Raw genomic sequence first — 25,251 nt, forward strand, 5'->3', positions numbered from 1 at the left:
TCTTGCTTTTGTGAACTTTAAGAATAGAAAAAGAAAAAAACAATACATAAAACAAAGTGATGCCTCTTGAGAAGACCGGTATTTTTAAATGCGACCCGCATTCACGTTTTATCGGCATAAAAAAGATTCAACCATAACCATAATCCAACTATATATACAAATAATAATTTTTCAACCAACCTTCGACATTTAACGACTGAATCTGAATCATCATCAAAACTTCATTGAATGCTTGAATTTACTGCAGATTAACTTTTAGGAGAACGACGACGACGTAAAGACGCCAACAGTGATGATGATGAGAATGTTGCCGGTTTTGGTGATGGCATTTCCAGAAAAAAAAACACAAGAAGATGCTGATGGTCGACCTACCTTAAACTTTCACTAGCTCAATCAGCAATAACAATATTTGAAGATGTTAACTTAACACGCAAACTAAACTACTGCGATCATATTCATTCAAGCGCGAAAAAGATGCGGTACTTGTGATAATGTCACAATCTCGCCTCACCTGTCTCATCACCTATAGACTTTTAGGCTTGTTTACCTAGTTTTACCACCAAACGAACGCAAATAACGCACATAGTTTATGTACGACTCGAGTACTAGTATATTGCGAATGCGGGAAGATTTTGAAATTCCGCTGACAACATGAACAAAAATAAAAAAAAAAAACATTTTGAGCTCTCATCATCAGATTCGGGTTTGGGTGATGGGTGATGGGGCACAGACGTAGACGAATGGCGGTAGGATCGCGAAGCAGCAACATATTTCTCGCCCGAATGGAGAAACTTCGAATATTTGTGTTCCCTCCAGAGATGCACATTGTTTATATGCGAGCCTCTTTGGTGCTCCGTGCAGCTTTAGCTTTTCGACCGACAACCAAAAGTCGATGATGTATGGTTGTGGCGTGGTACCACTCCTTGCTTCTGGCTGCCACGATGGCTGCTTTTGGGCCAAGAACTGGAAATCCAAAACCAATCATTCGTTGGTTGGTTGGCTGGTTTGTAAATATTCCAAACAGGCATTGCCAGTCTTGGTTGTTGGTTGTTGGTTGTTGAATGTTGTGTTTGTGGTATTGTTGTTTCAGCACATTTTCTTTACGCTCATTTAGCCATATCTGTTGTATACTGAAGAAGTCTTGAAATGCGCATTTTTCAATAGACACGAACTCTATGGTGGTAACTGGTTATATTGGAATTCTTCAGCTGTTTAGTGGTATCTAGTGGTAACTTTCAACGATGCACTTCTTTTTTTTTTTCTTTGAACATAACATTTGTAAGCATAAGTATGAATGTATTTGTATTGTTATTTAGGGACTTTCATATTCATTTGTGTCCAATGCGTGATATTAACTGTATTTGCCGCAATTTCTGATCCACATCAAGTTTTAAACGTAAACGCATACTCAACTTAAGTGAATGATATAAAAATGCTATGCGAGTAAGCTTGTTATGTACGTTTTCAGCCTTAATAAGTGGTCAACTCAAATAGGTATACATATTGTAAGTGAAGTGGTATATTCATATAGCAAATAAAAATTATACAGACGGTCTATATCTATGTATAGTAACTTTATTGGATAGAGAGAAACTGTTTAATTGCTATTTAAGAAAATAAAAACGAACATTGATCGGATTGATCGATCATAAGCATTTCTCATATAAAATCGATTTGGTTTTGTTTCTTTGAATATGTTAAGGAATTTGTCATTCAATTGGTTTATATGGAGAGAAAAAGACAACCAAGAAAAGAAAATTGAAAGTTACAATCAATATCAGAAACTTTAACGGCTTGGCGAGTTGACTGTTAAATAGCTTGATTGATATTTTCTATGGAAAGAAGAAAGAAATTCCAATGCTTACTGATATTGGTCTTTGATTGAATAAAACTGGTGGAAAAAGTTTGCTATTACCCTTTCAAATGATTTATGTATATGATGAAATAGCTTCATTATTTTGTACGTTAGTTGCTTTTACCGTGTTTTATATTCTATTCGGAATAATTTGACATCAAATTGAGTCCAATAAATCAAATTAAGAAAACTAAAGTTACCGAAGCAATATTTTTTACAATTGTTTGTGTTGTTTGTATTCTTTCGATCTTTTCTTATACTTAAAACCATTTTATTGAAGTTTGTTTTCTTTTTCGAAAACTTAAGCCCGATAAGTTTTGCATTGAACTTCATCAAAACACATGATAAACTTAACTTCTTTTAAATTAATCAAATACTATTTGCTTTAGTTTATTTAACATGAAACCTACGTTTACAATTATTTCTTAAAAATAAATAAACTAACTTCCAAACACATCTTTGTACCTTTTCCTAACTGTTGAGTTTTTAGAATTTTCCATATGAAAGAATTCTAAAGATTTTAATTAAACCTCAAAAGCAAATATTGTTTTATTGCATAGCAAAAATTGTCAAAAACAAACGTTTTAATAACTTTAAGAAGAGGAACTGTTTTTGTGTATTTTTTTGATTTGTAGTTTATTATTTCGAAAAACTCATTAATTTTTTTTAAACTTTTGTTTTTTTAATGGCTTAACATTTTAAATAGCCCATATTTCATCATACAAATTCTAACCTAAAGAAAATTCAATCAGCAAGTTCGTGCATCAACTCTTTCATTTGAAAAATCCTAATAAATATTTTTTTTTATTTGTAACATTTACTCAAGTAAACTTATATATTTGTTTGGTTATTTGCACACTTCGTCTTAAAATTTGCACTAAAAATACAAACTGAAATTTATATGTCATGATTTCCTTATGACAATGAACTATACCCACAATACAAGCTATCTTATATCACAACAAAAAAACTTCTTCATATTGTGTTTAGTTTTATATTTTCTTTCATTTGCACATTTTTAAATGTATGAACAAGTTCAAAAGTTGTATATAAGCGTAGATATATTATTTATATTCCAACACTGGTAACCTTCATTGTAACGGGTTGAAATTACTTTTACTGTGTTAAGATAGAAAAAAATATTAAGACTACTCGTATTTCCTTCACATATGTTAAAATGTGTGTCTGATTTTGAGAGGCACATAAAATGCAAAGTATAATGACATTTGTCATCAAGTGGTGGAGTTTACAACAAAACACATTTTTATGTATGTGTTAATGAAATGTTATAAGAAATTTCAATGTTAATATAAACTAATTTTATAAATTTTTTCAAATATATATGTGTTTGTATAAACATGTAGTTTGGGCTTTTACAAATTGAATTTGATAGAAAGTTAGATAATCTTTTCAAAAAAGTGTATTAACAACAAAGAGCTTCCAATATTTACCTATGATAATTTGTAAGATTTTGAAATATGTAGTATAATACTTTTATATGTTTTGAATTTGAGTAGCCTACCAAAAGTAAATATTGTATAATTTAATAAATTACCATGAAGAAAGTAAACATAACCAACAAACATAATGAATGGAATTTTAAAATAAATTAAATAAAAAAATAGTTGCATATTCAAGAGATTGTAGTTACAGTTTATTTGTATCTCATGTGTGTCATTTTATTGTTCTTCTTTAATATTTTATTGTGAATATTTGAGTTTGAATTTATCGTTATAAAAAAAAGTAAGAAAATAGTTTATGTCGATTAGTATAATCATTTATTAAATACTTGTAGAGTTGTCAGGGAAATAATTACAAAAAAGAAAATTTAAATAAACAAACGCACATTTTCTAATGAAGCAACACAAAGTATTTTTAAACTACGTTTAATTGTTTGTTATTTATTTATTAACATTTAGGAGAATCATTTGTTAGAAATTAATTCTACTTATTACCAAATTTATCTTTTTTTAACCCACCCTATAATCAATCAAAAATTACTCAGACTCAAAAGCAAAGAAATAATCAATTTTATTCAAACTTATTACTACCTCGGTAAAAGAAGTGAAACAACAGTTTCGAAATTGTATTAATTAAGAAAATATAAATCAAGGCTTATGTTAAATTCAATTTTGCGTATTTATTATAATTTTAAAAGGCCTACAAATAAAAACTTGATTGTAAACCTATATGTTAATGGATTTTTATCTTGAAAGAGCTAAACAAAATCAGTTTTATGAACAAGTTAAGACTTCAACAAGATTTGAATGAAAGTAATTTCACAATTTATTCACTCAATCGGTAATGTTCGAAAGCATTTTTTTTCTTTTAAAATGAAAAAATAAAAAACTTGTTTTTAAAAAACCATATTCCAGGAATTTCAGGTCGATTGATACATATAAACACTTTCTGTTATGATCTTATAAAATTAAAAATCTTTATTTTGATATTTGCTTTAAATTTTGAAGAAATAGTATACAAGGGGTTTGGCTTATGAAAATTACATTTTAACTTTCAGATGTCAAAGCTTTTCCAAATTAAAAAAAAATTGAAATTAAAATATAGTTTGTTAGTCGTTATAATAACAAAGAAAAAGGAAATAAAAAATAATAGTAATATGCAAATTTGTAGTGCCCTAGAAATTGCGATTTAAAATTTAAGAGATAACGTCACATTTGTAGTAGAGATGGAAGATATATACAAATCGACACAGTAATAATAACTTTCGCGATTTTTCTCGAGTTTCCTTTTTAAAATTTTGGCTAAACTTCGACGCCTGAAATGTAATTTTCGGAAGCCAACACCTTTGTATTGAACTAGATTTTAAGGCATTACCTCTACATAATAATTCAGAACATACAAGTTAAGACTTAAAACACCATAGTGAGCAGTTGGTTCAATGTTAACGGCTGCCAGTTACAATTTTGTATTTAGAAGTGAAACCCCATCTAATTTTCAAAAAATTAGCTTTATAATACAATCGATAAAATACTATAAAGCATAACCGACTTTTATTGTAATATTCTATGTTTGGTTATAACTGCTAGTTAAGCTTTAACTGTTTGGGATTCAAAATTTATAAAATAATGTGCATTTAAATAGGTCATCAAAAACCATTTCATAAAACACCAATAACACTTCTAATTAATTCGCTATTGTCAAGAATTTAGCACTACTTCAAATTCTGCTGTTATTTTTAAAAATGTTTACTTGGTTTCAAACTTATTTTTTGTAAATATATTTATACTCTGGTATCGAAGAGCATTCGATTGCGATATATTTTATAGAGCTACGTCTGTTATTTAAAGATTTGCTTAAAAAACTGAGATTTTATTTGAGTGTGTCTGAAGAATGCGGCTGCGGCCACCTACACATCTATCAAGTACATATTCGAACTCAGGAAGTCAAGGGCTTTCGAATGCCACTAGTCTCAAGTGGCTTCCCCAAAATTCCAAAACTGCAAAAAAAACGCATTTCGGCGACGTCTGCCGGAAAGATCAGGCCACCGTCTGTCATGAACATATTTCCAATCAAGAAGTTGAGGGCTACCAGATGAGACCAATTTCAAGTGGTTTCCCAAAAGCCATTTTCGGATACCTCTACAGGATAAATGCCGCCACCTACACGTCTGTCGAAACCATATCATTGAGATCATTGAGTCACAGGCCTCAAGATGCAATGTATTTGAAAATATGTCCATCCTATTTTAATTTTCAGAAAAGTTGTACTTTTGATGCATTGTTTCAGAAATGCGACAGGCGAACGTTTCTGTTATCACCATTCTAAAGACTATATCCAACTTTAATATCAACTGGTTTTCTTTCAAGCCAAAAATTAGCCCATGGCTCTCAGTCTAAATTTGTTAGTGGTTTAATGATCTTAAAAGGTTTTTCGTAAATTTTTAAAAAGGTATCTAAATACCATCCAGGAAATCTCACTCTTTAAGCCTCTTATTGCTTAGAAAATCCTTATCCAATAGAAAATCAATGTATTGCAAATTTAGATGAATTTATTATTCTATGAAGACAAAGGTTAGACATTCATGTAACATTTCCTTAAAGCTAACACAAATTTGAAATCTATTTAGTGTCTCTATGCTAAAAATGTTTGTATGCTGAAAATGTATCGTTTCAAAGAATTTTCAAGATTTTTAAGCAGAACCTATTTCAAAACATTTCTCAAATTCAATAGGTTTTATCTTCTCACTGCAACAACATTTATTCTTAACATTAAATAATTATTTTATTCATCATTGTTTTAACGTATTCAATTAATAACAACAAATCTTTTTTTTCAGGGTACTTTGATCAAAACACAATCATAGTGATTCGAAAAATATAACAAAAATGGGGAGGTTAACGGCGGCCAGTATAATTTGGCTGTCCGCTTGTATTACATTCGTTATATCAGAGGTAAGTTATCATGCAAAAACTCTAAAACTTAACATTCTTCTTTTTTTAATTTTATAGAGCAAATTATTTAACATGTATTTATTTCTTCTTTTATAGGATTTATTTTCATGCCCGAATGGTAAGTGTGCAAAAATTTTAATTCATCGCATCGTCACTTTTTTATGGCGTTAAAATGTTTTTTATTGTTTAACTTCCGGGGGGTTTCCTAGCCTTCCTTCCTATAAAGTTTTTCAAGTCTTCCGTCTGAGGAAAAAATAAATGTTTTATAGTAAAACAAAATAATTAACAAATTTCCACCTAAAGCCCAACTTAACGAAACTAATAACTCCGCACATAACACCACCCATAAGTTACTTGGTGCTCTTCAAAGAAGAACATCTTATTTGTGTTTAGTTTGTTTTTTGTTTTAAACAATTAACTTACCGCATATTTATAAGTTCAGTAACCTGGAAGCTCATTGAAGCGAAATTGAATACATAGCTAGTTTAAAAAAGTGATGATTTATAACGCCTTTGGTGTGATGGTGAAGAATTAAGTCTGACCGTTTTTCTTTATGGCAATCGCACATTTGTGTCCGCATTTGAAGACGTTATGAAGAATGTTCTTGAATAACGGTTTTAACACTGTTTGTGGCCTATATTATTTTTAATTCTACTTAGCTCTAGCTTAGCTACTGGACTGGAAGTCCCATTGATCATATAACGTCAGGCCTAATAGTTTTATTAATATTTAGGGTGCGTTTTTCTATCTTTTTCAATTTTTGTTTTGTTGAATTCTTTAAGATTGTGTGTTTATGTTGTATGTGCGGCAATGAATGTTAATGACATAATTTGTTGCAAATAAAAGAAAAAACAAACAGTAGTTGGTTCTGCCAGTCTTGAGAATAGAATGTTGTTGATTCATCCAATTAGAGAAACGATAATTGTAATTCCTGTCTAATGGTGAAGTGATTGAAGTTTTGTATAAAATGAATGTCATTCAGCCATTAGCACGACATTCCATACGGTACTTATGAATATTTTCTTACTATCCCGTTCATGATGACCAAGAAACTGGTGGTGGTAGTACGAACAACCGTTTATATAATTACTATAAATAATATTTGTATTGGTATTTTTATGTTCATTAAAAGTTTATGTTAATTTTTTGAAATTATTTATGGTATGACTGTTAATAAGTGATCATTGATCGGACGGACTACATCGACTATCTCCTCCAACAGTGAATAGGTACATATATCTGCTGTGTTGGCCGTCGCGTCGTCGTTATGGTGGTATTCGTTGGATTCGAATCTTTTGTGTTGCAGATTCAAGGACAACAAGTTCAGCCTTTTGTATACAAGAAAAAAAAGCAAATAGTTGCAGATCAACTTTAACATATATAATTGATGAATCGAATAAATAACTTTTTTCTTCAGAGACCTTTGATATGTTTGTTTGGTCTTATGACACACCAAGACTCGAAGGTATACATCAATACATGTATTTATGGAGCTACAAAGGCTATAAGTACCAATGATCGTAAACTTGTTTAATTACAAATTTGTTGCAGAAAGATTATTCTTTTTATATCGACGGTAATTAAAAAAAAGCTAAAAAATGTACATATCTGCTGTCTTTTCCAATAATACAAGTGCAAGTAATGGTTCAGTATGAATTTGAAGAATTATGTCAATAGTATTAGGCATAAAGACGTTACGTAACTTTTTCATTTGTAGACCAAAGCGGGGCTTTTTTAATGTAAATAATGAAATAATCAATGTTGAAGGTATTGTGAGTAAAAGGCAATTTAAACAAAATTAATTATATTTTTCCTATAGATGGAAACATTGAAAGTTCCTAAGCCACACAAAAAGCCCATCAGATGTATTAATAAAAGTGAGATAATTGTAAAAGACTTATGTTGCAACACATTTATGAAGGAAGGAAATGCGTAATTTCTGACTCTTATTCAATATCTTGAAATTTTTGATTGACTTACATCCAAATAAAGTCATATCGTTAGAAACGGCGTTAAACACCTTAGTACGAACCATCTAATACAGCCTCCATTATAGAGAGTACACTATGGTTGCTTCCTGCTAGAACATTTGTCAGCAGAGGGACGTCGCAAGGTGGTGTTCTATCCACTCTTCTCTAAAACATGAAACTACAATTCGACAGGAACTTCCAGATTTCTTTAACTTCCAGATTTTTTTGGGAGAATAGGGCATTTCTGAAAGACGAGTCAACGATTTCAACATTAGATATCCGTTTGTCTAATGCTGGAATACCAGCGTGTATACTGTTGCTAATACAAGACGTTTTAAAGTATGCAAACATCAGGTGGAATAGCCTATACTATATTCAAAGGGCTGCTATCTCTTAGCAGATCACATATAAGCTCTACAATCGGTGTCAAAACCGGACAAGAGAGGAGGGAACTTTTTTTCACCTCCTCTGTACATGCCCTTCTCTTACTTAAAAACGCAAGACTTTTTACGGAGAATCATTCTTAATTACAGATCTTAACTAACTCAATCATAATCAGTCTTTAACGTTTCGCAAGGGATTCAAATTGGGAGGTCATTCCGTAAAACGTTTATCGTCAAACGATAGCGTATACAGAAGCGATTGCACGATTCCAACGCGCTACGGGTACTACCAAGGAAGGATGCTTATCCATAAATGTTGTACCTATTTGCAAATGAATTTGTGTTATTGACCTATGTGTGTATATACAAAATTACAAATATATTTACAATAATAACAGACATAAATAACTCGCATGTTGCAATTATAGTTACATCGTCGGTTGCAAAAAATAAAAACAGTAACAGTAACAGTAACAATAACAATAACAATAACAATAACAATAACAATAACAATAAACACCACAAAATAGTTGGTTAGTTTGGTAAAAAGCTATTTGTTGCAAATTTTCGCAATTTCTCTCAATTAAAATCCAAGTTTAATAATATTTTCAAGTTATCGAACAAGCATTATCTTTTGTTGATATCATTTTGACATTTCAATTATCTTATACTGAAAACGATAGACGAGACGATAGTTACAAAGTTACGTGAAGCAAATTAGTGACTATATCGTTAATGATAATCGTTTTGACGGTTATCGTTTTTAAAATTAAGGAATGACTCCCCTGGTTTCATTGAAGGAAACTTTGTTATTCATGTAGTATCACAAAGGGCCAATAAACTGGCCTAAGTGTCCTCTACATACAGCCACTTTAACCTTACCTAAATACTAAGCCATATAAACAAATTGAAAATATTTGAAATGTGAATGTTTTTAAAAAACTAGCCAAAAATTACAAAAACTCAAATTTAGTCTTAACTTGTGGATTTCTTAGCAGAAAATTTATTAGTTGTTATCCGGAAATACCTCGAAACAATAAAATTTCATTTTCATTTAAATTTTAAACTTGAAAGTGTTAAATTCTGTCGCATTTTAAACAAACCGTCACTCCCACAAGTCATTGAAATTTGGCAAAGACAAAATACTAAATTGAGATCACTGCCGGAAGCTTAAAAATAATACAAAACTTTAAAAAACAATCGTTTTCCCACATTAACAACAACAACAAAAAGTTTCTATTTCATTCTTATCACTTGAGCATGATGATTTTCTGTTCAAAAACAAATGAAACAAAAATTAAAAATTGTTGGAATCGTGTTAGGAAAAGCTAAAGGTCTTCTGTATTGTATATTCAGACTCTATTTCCTTAACAGATTGTTAAAAGAGATTACGTTTCTGTTAAACCTTTCACACCAAGCTGTAGGTACTCGGATCGAGCGCATATAATTCAGCTAAAATTGATAAAATATGAGAAATACCATTTAACTGTGGGAATCTTAAGCAAGTTTTTCTCAAGCTTCTCATAGACGACATATAGGTGTATGTTGTTTGTCAAGCCATAGCATAATAGGCCCTATACATACCTATAAGCCTATGGTTGTATTTGCATTTTTATTAAAGATCACCTTGCATGATGATGATGATGATGGGTTGGGTATATATTAATGCAATATGTTCAGAAAACTAAGATTGCTCAGTCAGTGTGTCACAACCTAATAATTAAGACCAAAGTCGTACAAGAAACACACCTCAATTAATTCCTGATGACATCTCTGACCTAGATTATGCGACTATAAAAAAGACGACGACGCTAAGCGACGACGGAGAACGATGACGTCGATCGAACGATCGATGTTAAGTAATAATCTTTTTCCTGACATAAAACTAGAGATTCCTGGTGGTGCTGTTATTGCAACTACTTAGTTAAATATATACATGTACCACATTCCTGCAATTGCTTCTGCTCGGGAATTCAGGTAAAACAGAAAAAAAAGTGCCAAAAGAAACCACAACATCTAAGCACTCGGTCGATATTGAAATTAGCACAATTACACCAACCCGTGGGCAGTAGCAGCAGCCTGCAGCTACTTTTGGCCGAGTGGGCAGAACTTCTGCATCTTGACTGCAACAGTGCAGAACAGTGGCTTTTTTGCACTTTTTCTATTATACGTCTTATAAATCCATTATTAAGACTACAGAGTAAGTGGTGAAAAATGGAAATATAGCTACTTCCTCCTACTTATAAACGCTTACACTGCTACGAATAGCTTATAAACGAAAGGCGCGCAAGTGCACCAGAGAGCTAATTTCGAATTCTAGCCATGCGTGGTGGCAAAGAAACAAACAAAGGTAGATATATTTTTGTAGCAAGAAATGAATTTCTATTTGCCGAATTCAAAAGAAATCATAAAAAAGTATCTAGACGAACGAAATCCATGCGTCGTCGCTCGTCGCTCCACAGTTTGCCATCGCGCCTTTGCGCTGCTGTGTTGCTGGCAGAATTGTGCTTTAATAGGTCCGAAAATATGGGGAGACAAAACAGAATAACAATAACGAAACCGTTGAAAAAATTCTGTTCAAAATGGGCGCAGTGCTTTAACGTAACGGTACGTCAACTATAAGAGCCATCGCCGCAAGTCCCAGCTTTAACTTGATTTTCACCAAAGTCTTATTCTCTTGTTCTTTTCTTTTACATCATACACATCGGGTTCTTGTGTTTCACTTCTGATTCTTTTCAACATTTTTCTTGTACAATTTTCTATTCTTCTTTTGCATTAAGAGTCAGGAGCGAAATTGGTTATTCAGGGGCTTTATTCTGAAAAGTAACATTTTAAAAATTGGTCAAATTCTTAGAACTGCAGTTTTTAGTTTAAGTATTGTTTTGTACTTGAATTTATTTAAAAAAAAAAAGATGAAAAAACGGTTCACAATTTATAAGAAAAGCATATCGTGCAAAACAAAAAAATAATTTTTAGATTTTGAGCACTAATTTGATTTTTCGGTTTAAAAAATGAATTGCGAAAAATTAATATTCCACAACATGGACTTTATTTAATTTATGGGTTCGGTATGTACTAAATTGTATATTTTTTTTCAAATAGTGCATATTTTTTTAATTTTCAAAATCCTTTAGAAATATTTGATATTATGATTTTTCTATTTTTGTTTAAATTTGGTATTAGACTGACGGTCACAGACACTGTTTTCTTCAATTTTTTTTTAAATGTATGAAATTATGGTACAAATTTTGTAACATAAAAAGTCAAACTTAATTTTACCAAAAAAATTCAAATCAAAAATTTTGAAAACTTGTGCACTTTTGTTCAAAAACATTTAAATCAATATTAATTAAATTCAAACCGTATTTAATTCTGAAATTTGTATCAAAAATTTTAGAAATTATGAAGTCTATCGTAATTCATATTAAAAAAAACGGGTTAAGGTTATAGTACTGTATGGATTATAATACTGTATTTAAAATACTGCACCCCAAAATACTGTAATTCAAAATTCTGTATTTTAAAATTCTGCATACCAAAATTTTGTATTTTAAAATTCTGTAAATGGGCTGAAGAAGTCTGCACTTTTTACAGTATTTTAAAACACAGAATTTTGAAAACTAAATTCCAATTTTTAAAAATGTGAACTTACATTCTTAACGTTTTTAATAATTTAATGTATGCTTCAATTAACATTTCAGTCATGTGAATGGTGAAATATTTTGTACCATAATTAAAGTTTTTAGGAATTGTACTTATAAAACCTTTTTTTGCACCAACTGTCAAAACTGTGTTAAATATTTCTTTCCTTTGTTTCTAAAAATTCAATATGGTGTTGAATATATCAAATTATTAAATTTAAAATTGGTGTTCTAATTGCTTACAATCAAAATAAAATGTTTTAAAATTCTGCCCACGCAAATTTATATTGCAACTTGTTTACTACAAAATATGTAAATGTTTGTTGCAAATTTCAAGAAATGAGCATCGCGGAAATGAATTTTGAAAATTAAAACATATTTTCAAATATTTTCTTCTTAAATGTAGGTCATACCTCCAACCTTGGGGAAGTCAAATTGTGGAATTCTATAAAAAATTATAAGAAATCCAATAAGAGTCGGTTTCTAAAACTCATCGAGAACCTGCTTCAAAAAGCATAAACTAAAAGAACAATTGAAATAGAACGATAGCTGATTGTGATTGTAAATGTGGTTTGAATTTTTAATTTATTTTCTTTCTCAATTTAATTATATTATTGCTTATAGCTCCTCGCGGAGAAAGAACTTCTAAAATTGGCTGTTCAAGAAGACACATTTATTAATTAAATAAACAGTCTAAGAGTCATCGCAATTCGAAGTTACCATCGGTTATGGATTTTGCCACTTCCCTATTGTCCACTTAAGGTTATGTGCATCCGTTGGATTCCTAAAAATAATCGTGTATTCGTATATACATAGTTAGGGAGTACCACACACATCAAAGAAACGCCATTCAAAATTCATCGATGACTAAGAAATTGATCAGAATTGAATTTCAAATCAAATTGACCACAAACAACTGAAACAAATATATAAACTGGATTTTTGTTTGATTGTTAGAATGAAATCTTGGTCAGCAGGTATGGTACTTAATACATTCCTTTAATTTTCTGAGCAAAAACCACACAGGTGTGTTTGATTTCAAGAAATACGTTGTCGAATATAAAAAGCCACACATAATGTACCAGTTTTATAAAATGAAGTTATCTAGAGCTTAATGAATTTTGACCTGCGGCGCTGCGGTGTTGCGGCACGGCTTGTTCAAGAGAAGTTATTCGTCGTAAGTAATAATTGCTCACCGGTATGGTTTATAGAAATGTGACTGGCCGGATATGACGGCATTTTAATCTTTTATGATGTAAAAACCTAAATGTTTTTCAACTAAAAAACAAGACGCGACGTTTGCACCATGCAGTTGGAAATTGAAAGGTATCCCTACTCGCATAATTGGTGGAATTGTGACTTGTTACCACCTGGTAATTTATTTACTTTCGGAATTTTAGGTTTAATGTTTAATTACAACACCAAAATTAATGGATCTTTTATATGCTTTTTAAAAAGACACAAAAATAAATAAGATGGCGCAAAAGTCTGTTGAGAACTAGGGCTTAGTGACTTAAAACTCTCAACCATTTCTGTGTGGCAGTAATGTTATCAGGAATGAAGGGAACCTACAGTTTTAAGCCGAATCTGAACGGCTAATTTGAAAAAGCACTTTTCATGACAAGAATCACTCTTAGAGAATTTATCAATTCCTTGAAAGAGGCAGTACCCGTGAAAAAAACTTTAGATGGCACAGGCAGGGATCAAACCCAAGACCTCTGGCATGTTAGTCCAAAGCACTAACCTTCACGCCGCGGGTACTACAAAAAAAGACACAAGTCAAATAGGTTAGGTCTTTTGGCCCAAAACCAAAAATTTCATAGCACCTAAAATAATTTTATTAACATTTTGTTGACCCTTTGGGCATTTAAAAATTGTTGGTTTTTGTGACATTCCAAATAAAAGGAAGCGTTCGCTCTTATTGCCCAATAAAGTTACACCAAAATGTGAAAAATGTCAAATCGTCCAAAATACGGTTTGACATATTGCCCAAAAGATGTGTTTCAACATTTTAGCATTCTGACAATTTTTGTTATATTCTGGGCACTACGACATTTCGAGTTTTACATTGTATAGCCCAAACGCAAACATTAAAAGAGAATAATTTCAGAACGTTAAGAATATGTTTGGCAATATTTAACATTCAGGAAATGAAATAAGACCAATTTTCAAAGTGAAGTAAAACGAAATGGTTTGCTTACAGTGCTATCATCCAGCATTTTGACTGCTTGGACTTAATATAGGATTCGGAGTAGGTGAGAGGTTGTGTGTAGGCAAAGTTTCTTTAATTCTAGATTCTTTTATTTCAAAGAAACTTTGCATACCCCCAACTTCGCAGGGGACAGCATGGCACCCAATACCGACCCCACTTTCAGAGCACAACCACCTTAAATCTTTTGTGACGTTTTCTAAGTGATACGATGCGACAGTTCTCTATTTGGGTTTTATGTTTTGTTTGGGTTATATGTCGTTGCAGGATAAGACATTCTTAATTAGCTGAGCTTCCTTCCTTTCTTAAATATGTTAATGAATTTGATTACACTTCTCATATATTTATATACTTTCATTTTTAATCCTAAAAACGAAAACGGAAAAACTCAAAAACCGCTCCGAACAATAACTCCGGATAGTTTAACTTACACTTTTAACGACTTAATCATCTCTAAATTAAGATAACCAAAGCAATTTCCTAAAAAGAAGCCACTGATTTCCACGGAAAAGAAAATAAATCTTTCCCATTCATCACATCTTAATATGAAACAAACATAAAAAAAGTCCTAAAGATACGAGAAAAAGTTTGAATACAAAATATTGTATATTTGTTTTCCCTCTTCGATTTTTATTTGTTGGTAGATATTTTGTTCCAGCTTTAATGCTCACAACCATTATGGTATTTTGATTAAGACTCAATGATAATGGTCATATTGCTGAAAATGTTTCCATGTTTTTTTTTTCTTCAAACCATCGCATCGGAAGGAAAGTTGTGTCAACTTTTTGATCTCGCTTTATACGCACAAACCAACCAACCAATCGGCCACCACCATCATCATCAATATCGTTTAAATAATGGTCCAGGTCTTGACTGACAGCTTTCCATTAATTCCTCATCATCATCATGGTCGTTGTCATCATGAGATGTTCATCAAGAAATAGTTTTTCGAGAGGCGTACTTACCATTTCATCATAACATCTCTTCGTATATAAATCGTTGAGATGAGTAAGAAAAAAAAAGAAAGCAAAATGAAGTATATCACAACCACAAAAAAGTAGTTCGTTTTGAGTTAAATTATAGACGAAAATCTTAAAATACAAAAAGTATCTGCATCTTTTTTTTATTCGTACTTTGATCGATGATGAACCAACATAGTTTTTGTTTTGTGACCATTATGGGAATAAAAGATGAGGAACTGCTTTTTAATCGTCTGTCTGTGCCAAAGACAACACGATGGCAATACTGATGATGGTACGATGGACAACCTGAAGTACTTTCTCAGCTTCCCAGAAAAAGAAAAGATACAAAAAAAAGTATCCAACACATTGTCTGACTGAATCGATTTTGATTTTTAACTTTTAACTTGTGCCTTTTCTTCTTTCTCTCTCTTTTTTGTGCGTATTTCACTCCCTCTTTCTCTCTCTGTGTATATACACCTGTTGACCTTTTATGGAATTTTGTATTTTTATCGTTAGGTGGAAAAATAAAATAATTTAAAATAAGAAAAAAAAAAAAAACAAGTATAAAACTTAAGAGTCAGAGAGAGTGGATTTTATAGTTAACGCAGATTGGATTGGATTGGATTTTCCGGTTCTCTATCCAAATCATATTTTTCTGGAAAGTTAATCGAGCTATAGCAGCTTACTAACAACAACCACCCCACCATCATTGACCAATACAAACAACAACAACAACATCATCATCAAGCAACTGAAACTGAAGAAGTGAAGTTGAGATCTTGGACGAAAAAGTGTTATGGAGAAATTTTTAATTTCATAATTTTTTATTTTCGTTTGCTTCTCTAGTTCTCAATTTGTTCTGGATCTTTGTTTTTTTTCTAAAGAAGAATTAAGCCATTATCTGAGATACATTTTTTGAGTTGAACTGCAACTCGAACATTATTTTATTTTTCCAAATCTAAGAGAAAATTTTAGAAAACTAAAGTCAGGCACAAAATAAGCTTAACATAGGTTTTGATGTTTTTCTTGCTTTGAAACATCAAAAATGTTAATTGTGCGTCTTGATTGTACAAAAAAGGAAGAGATTTTTTGTGTCCTTACGAAGAAGATAGCTAAATATCTAAAGTTACTCCCAAAATTTAGCGTACACCAATTTAAAAGAATTTTCCAAAAATGTTTGTATCCTAAATATTAAGAGTAACTAATAAGAATGACTGTATGCACATATTTTTCATTAAATTTTTCTTTTCTTTTCAAATTTTTCAAAGCTTTGCTTTTTTGAACATTATTTACCATTTAAAAATCTACTTCGATCCAAATTTAAAGATAAAGTATGCGTAACTTTAAAATGTTTGAACCTTCATCTTAAACATTACATTTTCTTTTGATTTGAAATATTGGGACTTTGATTAGAAGCTAAAGAAATAGCCAAGAGCTCTTAAAAAATGTTAAATTTTGTGAGCTAAGGGTTACCAATTTAAGGCTTACAGGTTTTTAGATAGAAACAACCAACAAAACAAGGGTTCTCTTGATGGTGAAAAAAGCAGTACATTTAAATGGAATTTTTAAGATTATTATTTATTATAAAAGCTGGTATATAAATTTGAACACTCAAAGTTTCAATGTTCACATAAATTTCAAAATTCTACACTAAAATTAAAAACAAAACCTGAATTGCAAATAGTGGAATATTACGTGCTAATGTAAACATTTTGGCTTTTCTTATAAAAATTTCTTTTGGTTCGAATTAAGGAACTAATGATTTTGATTAAAGGGAGATGGGTTTTTTTACTTTTTACTTTTTACTTTGCACTTTTACTTTGCAAATTACGTTTCGCAAAACTAAAATTTGCAAAGTCCAAGTGAAATAAGCCCAACATTCGAAAATTGGTTTTATTGCACTTTAAAAAAATGAAATAACACCAATTTTTAGTAGTTGGCCATGTTGCACTTTGACAAATAGAAATAAGGTCAAATTATTTGGGAAACAGGACCAACTTATTGTTACGGTGAGGTATATAACGGGCGACATGCTACCCCCGTGCAACGCTTTGGGTAGGTGCGAGGTTAAGTGCATGCAAACCATATTGTTTTAAGTTCAAAAACCAATTTGGCTTAATTTCACATTGTTTACGTGTTATATGGCTAAATGTTGGAAATTGGATTTATACTTGAAATTTGGCTTATTTTACTTGGCACCCAATTTTTTTTTTCTAAAAAGTGAAAAGTTTTGTTGTTTTGCAAATTATTTGTTTTTAACTCTCTTGCAAAACGTTTGTTTAGCCTACATTAGGTTTAGAAAGGAGACTCATAATAAGGAACGGAATAAGCAAAGGGACCGCCTGCAGAGTAGTTTATCGAGTGTCGAATATAACCTTTGATGAAGTTCTCTCTAACACCATTTATAAATTATTCCTAAGTTCACCTTTATAATTTCTTCCTTCTATTTTTTTGGAATTATGAGGCTAGCTGTTTATTGCAAGCTTTGGGTCTAACAAAGTCATTTGTTTTCATTTATTTGTACACAATGTTAAGTTTTCGAACAAGCCTATTGTACATATTCAAGCTTTGTAAAATTCAATAATCGTAATCTGTCAAACTGTCAATGCCATCATAAGAAGTTAGGTATTTGATTATTTTACACAATTAGAAAGGTTGAGAAAAAAAATATAAGTACCTAGCTTTACAAAATTTCAATAAATGTCTTTTGTTCATATTTTCTATCTTTTCTTTTTTACAGGTTGGGAACTGAGAGGACTGAATTGTTATAAATATTTCAACATAAAACATTCTTGGGAAAAGAGTGCGGAACTCTGCAGAAGGTGAGTCATTCAAAAAATTAATAATAAAAACCAATAATAACAATAATTAAATTTGATTAATTTCTGCATATTTATCTAAAAACAAAACCAGTAGGTAGATAAATAGATATGCACGTGTGTGTTTTTTTCTTCTGGATATGTGGCTTAAAGAATTTACTTACATCTCATTCAGATGAAATGGTTTAAACTGCATTCCATTTATGTTTAAAACTTGATATCCTTGGAATTAAATTCTTTAACTTTTTTTTCGCTTCTTATACAAAACAAAAATCAAGAACTTCTTACCTCATTATAACACGACGACAACGAGGCGACACATTTCAAAATAACAGGTATCATGACTTCTTAAAATTATGCATAGGCAGAGTATTCGTAGGTTGAAGATTCTTCTTATTATTTTTCCGTCTTTACAATTTTTTGACCTAAATTTATGCTAAGTAAAACTTGCATTGATGTTATAATCTGGAACAAAATTTATATCGAGGCAGGTTTAGGATGGGATTAAGAGAAGAAATAAAGTAGGAACAAACAAAAGTAATAAATAATAACTAGAACAACATGCAATTTGAAATTTGTTATTATTTTTTGTTTTTCTAGTTATTGTTGTTGTTATTGCTTCTGTTTGATGAAGAGATTAAGGCCAAATGATTGTGGAATAGAAGAACATAGAACAATTATTATTATACTATAACCAAAACGTATTTAGATATTATCTAGATTGAGTTTAAAAAGGTAAAATATAGACCATTCAATATAGTTGTTTTTTATGATGAGTTCATTTAGACACTATTCTAAAAGAAAGTAGGAAGTAATAGTTAATTGTTGGGAAGATTTATGTCTTAATTTATTTTTATTTAAAAACTTAAAAGTAGATCGAATTTTATGGGATCTAGAAATAAAGCAACAAAAAAACACATTTTTATTTAAAGATGGAATTTTTTTATAACGTGTCGCCGTGTCATTTACTTACTTAAGGTGGCGCTACAGTCCTGTGTGAACTAGGATCTCACCCGCCGTGTCATTTAGAAAAAAAATTAGAAAAATAAAAATGTCTTAAAATAAAAAATAAAACTACAAGATTCAAGCCCTGTGATTCCTAGAGACTTGATGAATTTAACATCCTCCAAAAATTCTGAAAATAGCGTTGCTACGTTGGAGACGTTAGATGGGGATTCTGATTTATTAGGATCTTTTAAATTTATAATTAGTTTATTTATGTTTTTTTCGATAATTCTTTTTGACAGTTTAAGCAAAAACTGACAAAACTTAAATACATAATTTCTGAGTTTCTTTATTATGGAAAGATAATTTAATTTTTTTGCGGACAATTCTTGAAGAAGATCTAATTCTCGGATTATCAATGAAACTTCATTTTAAAAATAATTAAACCTCGAGCATGTCTTCACATTTAATTATGTCTGTAAGAGTATAACCGGTTTAAAATTATTTTCGAGTTCTAGGAAGTTTGGATGTAAGTTGAATGGAAATGAGTTGTAACGTGTGTTTTGCTGTTTTTGTAGCACCCCCTATGTAAATCCAAGTTCTAACGTTTGAGAACTTGAAGAAGAAATGAGTAGAACTCAATCGAGTACTTGTTTATTAATAAACCGAGTTTTTGAAACTAGGACATTTTCAAGAAATTGGCCGTTAGAGTCTCAAAAATAAGGAAACAATTCTACTATGTATGTGATTACGTTTTACAAGAATCTCAGCATGTACTATTTAGCTTCGTTCAATAATGTTGGGTTTTCACGTATTGAAATCCTGAGAAAAAATTTGTAGATTGAATTTATCTTCAAGTTGAAAATTTATAAATCTGAATGTAATAGATTATTTTTAGATTATTTTACTAAGGCTATGAATGTAATTTGACACGCAAATTTTTCAACTCTTCCTTAATTTACACTTTTCAAATAATATATGTACCACGTTTTCGGGATGTATCACATTTTACAAAAGTGTTTCGCAAAAATCCATCAATATCGGTTTTTAATAGTAGATCTCAGTGATGGAAAAGGTGAACCAAAACTTTCTGATTCCTCTTACTCGTGAAGTTTAGTACAATCGATATCCAAAAATGCAAGTGGTCTTCTCAACCATTCTTCTACCTATGATGCTTTCAAAGGTTAGGGTGTATTCTGTATTTGAATTTCCTTACTTTATAAAAAAATGCAATGTCTACTTTTTATTGCTACTTAACTTAACTCAATAATAAATAAGTTAATGTAGCTTTGAAACACTAAAATTGTCAGAACTGCTTGTAACATAACAATATACAGGTCCTTATAGTTGTTCTTCTGTAATTCTGGCATATTTAAAATCTATAAATTTCATGTTGAAATGAAGAGAATTGTATTTATTTTAATAAAAAATGATTTATCTTACACCATAAAAAGCATCGATGTACGAGTATATGTATGTTTAATAAAAGCCTTGAAAATCATCATGACATCACCTTCACATTGTATCAACCTTCATCTTAATATAAAAATAAGGTTAAAAACAATAATGTAATCGGTCAGTAGTCTTAACTAAAATGCAAAACATTGACCCTAAAAACAAACTGAATTTATAAATTGGAACATTTTATACATACATACATATGTATGTACAGTACATACCTATCTACCTACCTACAAGCCAAAAACAAAAAAACTTAATCAATTTAACATATTTTTTTAAGGCCTACCTACTTAACCTAAACTTATTCCATTAGTCACATTCCGCTAAGCCCCGAATCACAACATTAAACCGAATTTCTGTTTTTGTCAAACACACAGCTATATACATAAAATCTCATTCCAAAAGTAGGTAGATACACTTCCGTATTGAATTCCATGTCTACCTACCTCAAAAAAAAGAATTAAGCCGCTCACTGTGCCTAATCGGGACACTGCTGGGCATAAGACCGCATACTGCCCTGAAACAGAAATTTGCGACGACTTCATTTATCATTGTCAACAAGTTTTTTTTTATGGTCTGCTTAAAAGTTTGAAATGATTCATTGCCAAGTTCATTTACTTGTCAAAGTGCATTTGAGGCTATAGTACACAAAATTAGAGTATACGTCCAACCATTCACAAATAAAAAAAGAAACCTCTGTTTTCTCAAAAGAAAACGAAAATCAGGTCAAATCTTCTTCCGTTTTTACCAAGAAACCAACAAAAATGAAAAAAAGATTTTCAACAAATATACAAAAATAAAGCAAAACTTAAGAAACAATCTTTAAAGAAATTAACGACAACGAGACGAAAGTTTAGAGCAAAACAATAATTTAAAGACCAAAAAGAAAAAGAGTACAACAATGAATGAATTCTTCGGAACTTTTGTTTGTTCAATTCATACATTAGTCACTTACTTGGTCATTTCTTTGGTCTTGAATTTTATAAAAATGATATATTAGAAAGCTCTCTCCTCTTCCATGTTTCAATTGAGAGCCAATTCAATATAAAATTATACTCGTAATTGAAGAAATGAATATTGGAATCAGTAACTCTTATGTTCTAGTTATTAAGTTGCATAAGTTGTTTATGCTATGCCAATCGAAGTCAAGCCAAAGCAAGCCAAGCCAAGCCACGCTTGAGAATTTATAGTGACTAAGTGGGTCATCAATGGCGGTGCTGTGTTTTGTCTATTTCTAGGAGAAGAACAACGAACCAAACCCAAAATTATGAGAATGAGTTTTTTTTTTAGATTAACAAATTTTTGTTCTATTCTTCGATGTGTTTTTTATTTTAAAAATATTCATATTAAAGGTTGGATCATGTTCTATGAACTCGCTCCTAAAGAGTGTCGAAAATTGTACATAAGCGCTTAGTGTCTTGTTTTGATTCAATGGAAATTCAGATAAGTCCTTGAGAAAAAAACGACTTGATGGTTGACAGCTCTGGTGTTGTGACGTCTGATCCAGACGTGCGTCGCGTCGTCGGTGTTGTAGATAATTTATTGATGACAGCATGTACTTTTTTTGCCCTCATTACCCGCTTAAACCATTTTTGCCGCCTCTGCCTCAATACTTACAAAAGCCCCATTGCTGAGCACTTTCGAATATGCCAATGTCATCAGCATATGCCAGTAATGGGACAGGCTTGTAAAAGATAGTGCCTCTTGTGTTGATGTTGGAGCTCTGCACTATTCTTTCAAGGACGATGTTAAGGGAATCGCATTACAGCACATAACCTTGCGTAATGCCTTTTTTGACATTAAAAAGTTCGGTTGTTTCCAATCTTTATGGAGCAGCGCGAATTATCCATGATCTTTCTGCACAAACAGACGAGTTTGGCAAAAGTACTATAACTAGACATGGCCCTATAAAGTTTGTCCTTGTAGATTCTATCATATGCTGTCTTGAAATCGATGAAATGATGGCGGGTGTCGATTTGATGTTCTTTGTTTTTTTTCTAGCATGTGGTGTAATTTGCATACTTGAAACAAAAACATTTAAAACTAATTGTTGTAAATTGAAATCCAAAACCCTGACAGTTGACAGTTGTCAAATTGTTGATTTTTAAAGAGTTGCTAACCCTTTTGCTTTAATTTTGTTTACGATTTTTTTCTTAAAAACACATATAAAGCTTTTAAATTCGAAAAAAAACTTTCAGCTATGAAATAAGTGAAAGTGACAGAAATAAAAGTTACTCGTCTACTATTCTTTATCCAGAATTTTCAACTTAAATGACATTCTTAACTGATATTTCTTTTGACAAACAACTCTTTTAATAAAAGAACATATTTTAAATACATTTTTGTTTAACTACTCTATACTTGCCTTTATGTATAGCATACATTACAGGGCCGTAAGTTTAATGGCTAGTTCACACATCACATGAAAAATTATCAATAAACGTACGTGCTCCATCGTGTAGACATTGTTATACGTTTCGTTAACCAGTCCAAGTCAATAAAGCTCGGCAGAATGGAAATTTCTCTCAGACTGATGATGTGTTCGAATTTGTTCTTCTTTTATTACCTTCGCCACCACTTCACCAACTTTGCGCAATGTGAAGGCAACATCAAGACTTCAACTTGCAACAAGAAGTGCTAATTTATGCCACAGGTTGTTTATAAAGATGAAAATCATGTGTGTGTGGTGTGCAAGCAAAGTTAAGATGACGAAGACGACGGCAACAACACCACCTGTTGCCGCATCCAACTGAAAGCCCAGGCATTTAAAAAATGGGGACAATTGACTTGGCAATCAGTTTAGTAGTATCACCGACCGGCCACCACTCCACCATGGAATCATACCACTTTCTTCTTTTTTTTTTGGACCAAAGTACGAGCAGTTTGCAGTGAGGAGATATTAAAGAAAATATGTATATATATTTTTTGACAGTGATCAGGGCCATTAATTTATCAAAAGCAGTTGTTGGCCAGCCAAGCCAATATTTTATTGTAAATTACTCATTCAAATTTTTGACGAATGTGAAATTCACTTATACAAATAGAAATCTCACGTCTGTCTGAAGACATTGACCCTTAACGTGACCGGTACCGTACCATTCCGTTCGATTTAGCTCTCGCGCGCACCACACATTCCAAACCCAAGCGCCAAACAAACACTTTCTGTTTGGTTAGGGGCTTATGATGTGTAACTTCAACTTAAGGGCACGTGCTCAACATGCCAAAAATATATTTATCTACAATTGAATGAAAAAGAATAAAAAGAAAATGACATAGCTTGGCCTAAAGGAGGTGAATGAAACGGAATTGATTGCCAATATTTTCCCAGACTATTATTTTATGGCAAACGCCAACGAAAAGCAACGAACGACCCATAACGACTGACGCGACGCACAACGCGACGCAACGTTTAACATTTGGTGTAAGGAGAAATTTTATTTTCTAAAGGAATAAGTATAGATACGGATAAAGCTTTCAGTTCATAAATCACAAAAGAGTTGGTAAATCAGGAGGTTTTGCTTGATGACTCTTATTTTTTTATATTTATTTTGGTATTTTTGTTGTCCGAGGCTCTCCTGATAACTTTGGGTTTCGTATTAAAATTGCTTGTGTTATGGATTTAGGGAACATTAATCCGAAAAAAAAGAACATTTATGAAAGGTTGACCTTTCAGTTTTTTTTGTATTGTTTGTTCTTCCCCGAACATTTTCAATGGAAGCAATTTAGATTTTTGTAATAGATTTATTGGCTTTTCATTTCCAATAATAGCAAGATTATTTAACATGTATTTTCGAACATAGACATAGCTGTGTACTGTATTTACCTATACATTACTAAGATTTTCAATGAATGTTCATGAAATTGGAAATAAATTCAAATTGTTTTACTTAAATTGTACAACTTAACGAAGAAATTATTTACTCTTTAAATTGGCATAGAAGTGTGAAGCCCTCCCCAAAAACGTTGGGCCTTTTTGTTGACTATTTATTTCAATTCTTCTAATTGTTAATTGACTTACTACTAGATAATAAAGCCCAAACTTAACGAAACATTTTACATTATTCTATTATATTGAGCAAACCGTTTTAAATCAATTTAATGAAGAGTTTGTGAAATAAGGACAAATAGGAAACCAGTTCAAATTGTTTTCGTTTAAATTTATTAATTAACGAAGAAAAGGATTTAACCTAAAAAGTGGCCTAGCACTGTTAAGTTTCTCGTCAAAGTGTTAAGGGCTTCTGTTGACTATTTATTCTAATTTCGGTTGTCAATTTATTTACTAAACTAACATTTTAAGAAACTTAACGAAACAGTTTAAATGATTGTTAAATAAATTTTAAATCAATGTAGAATTTGTGAAATAAAGACAAATTAATGAAGAAAAGAATTTACCCTTAAAAGTGTCATAGTAGTGTGCAAATAGATGAAGTTAGGATTTGCTTAACGCAAACATGTATTACAATATCGATTGTTAATTGAGATACTATTTAGTAGTGTATAAATTTAACGAAAGTTAGGTTAATCTATTACATTAAGCAATCAATTTCAAATTATTGAAGAACTTGTGAAATAAAAAGTCTTTCTTACTCGATTT

The 25,251-nt window shown here is 31.2% G+C and overlaps 1 protein-coding gene and 1 long non-coding RNA gene across 2 annotated transcripts in view; one reads left to right on the forward strand and one right to left on the reverse strand.

Moving 5' to 3' along the window:
- Positions 1-25,251, reverse strand: part of LOC129940893 (uncharacterized) — a 103,910-nt gene that overhangs the window by 24,067 nt on the left and 54,592 nt on the right. The gene's annotated exons all lie outside the window — the stretch shown is intronic.
- Positions 1-25,251, forward strand: part of LOC129940891 (sushi, von Willebrand factor type A, EGF and pentraxin domain-containing protein 1) — a 51,639-nt gene that overhangs the window by 13,362 nt on the left and 13,026 nt on the right. Inside the window, exons 3-5 of the mRNA XM_056049415.1 lie at positions 6,153-6,267; positions 6,364-6,385; positions 18,173-18,254. Of these exons, the coding sequence (XP_055905390.1) occupies positions 6,202-6,267; positions 6,364-6,385; positions 18,173-18,254 (170 nt within the window). The 5' untranslated portion in view covers positions 6,153-6,201. The remainder of the gene's footprint in view (positions 1-6,152; positions 6,268-6,363; positions 6,386-18,172; positions 18,255-25,251) is intronic.

The sequence above is a fragment of the Eupeodes corollae genome, chromosome 1 (genome assembly GCF_945859685.1).
Source record: "Eupeodes corollae chromosome 1, idEupCoro1.1, whole genome shotgun sequence".
In the NCBI taxonomy this organism is placed as follows: domain Eukaryota; kingdom Metazoa; phylum Arthropoda; class Insecta; order Diptera; family Syrphidae; genus Eupeodes; species Eupeodes corollae.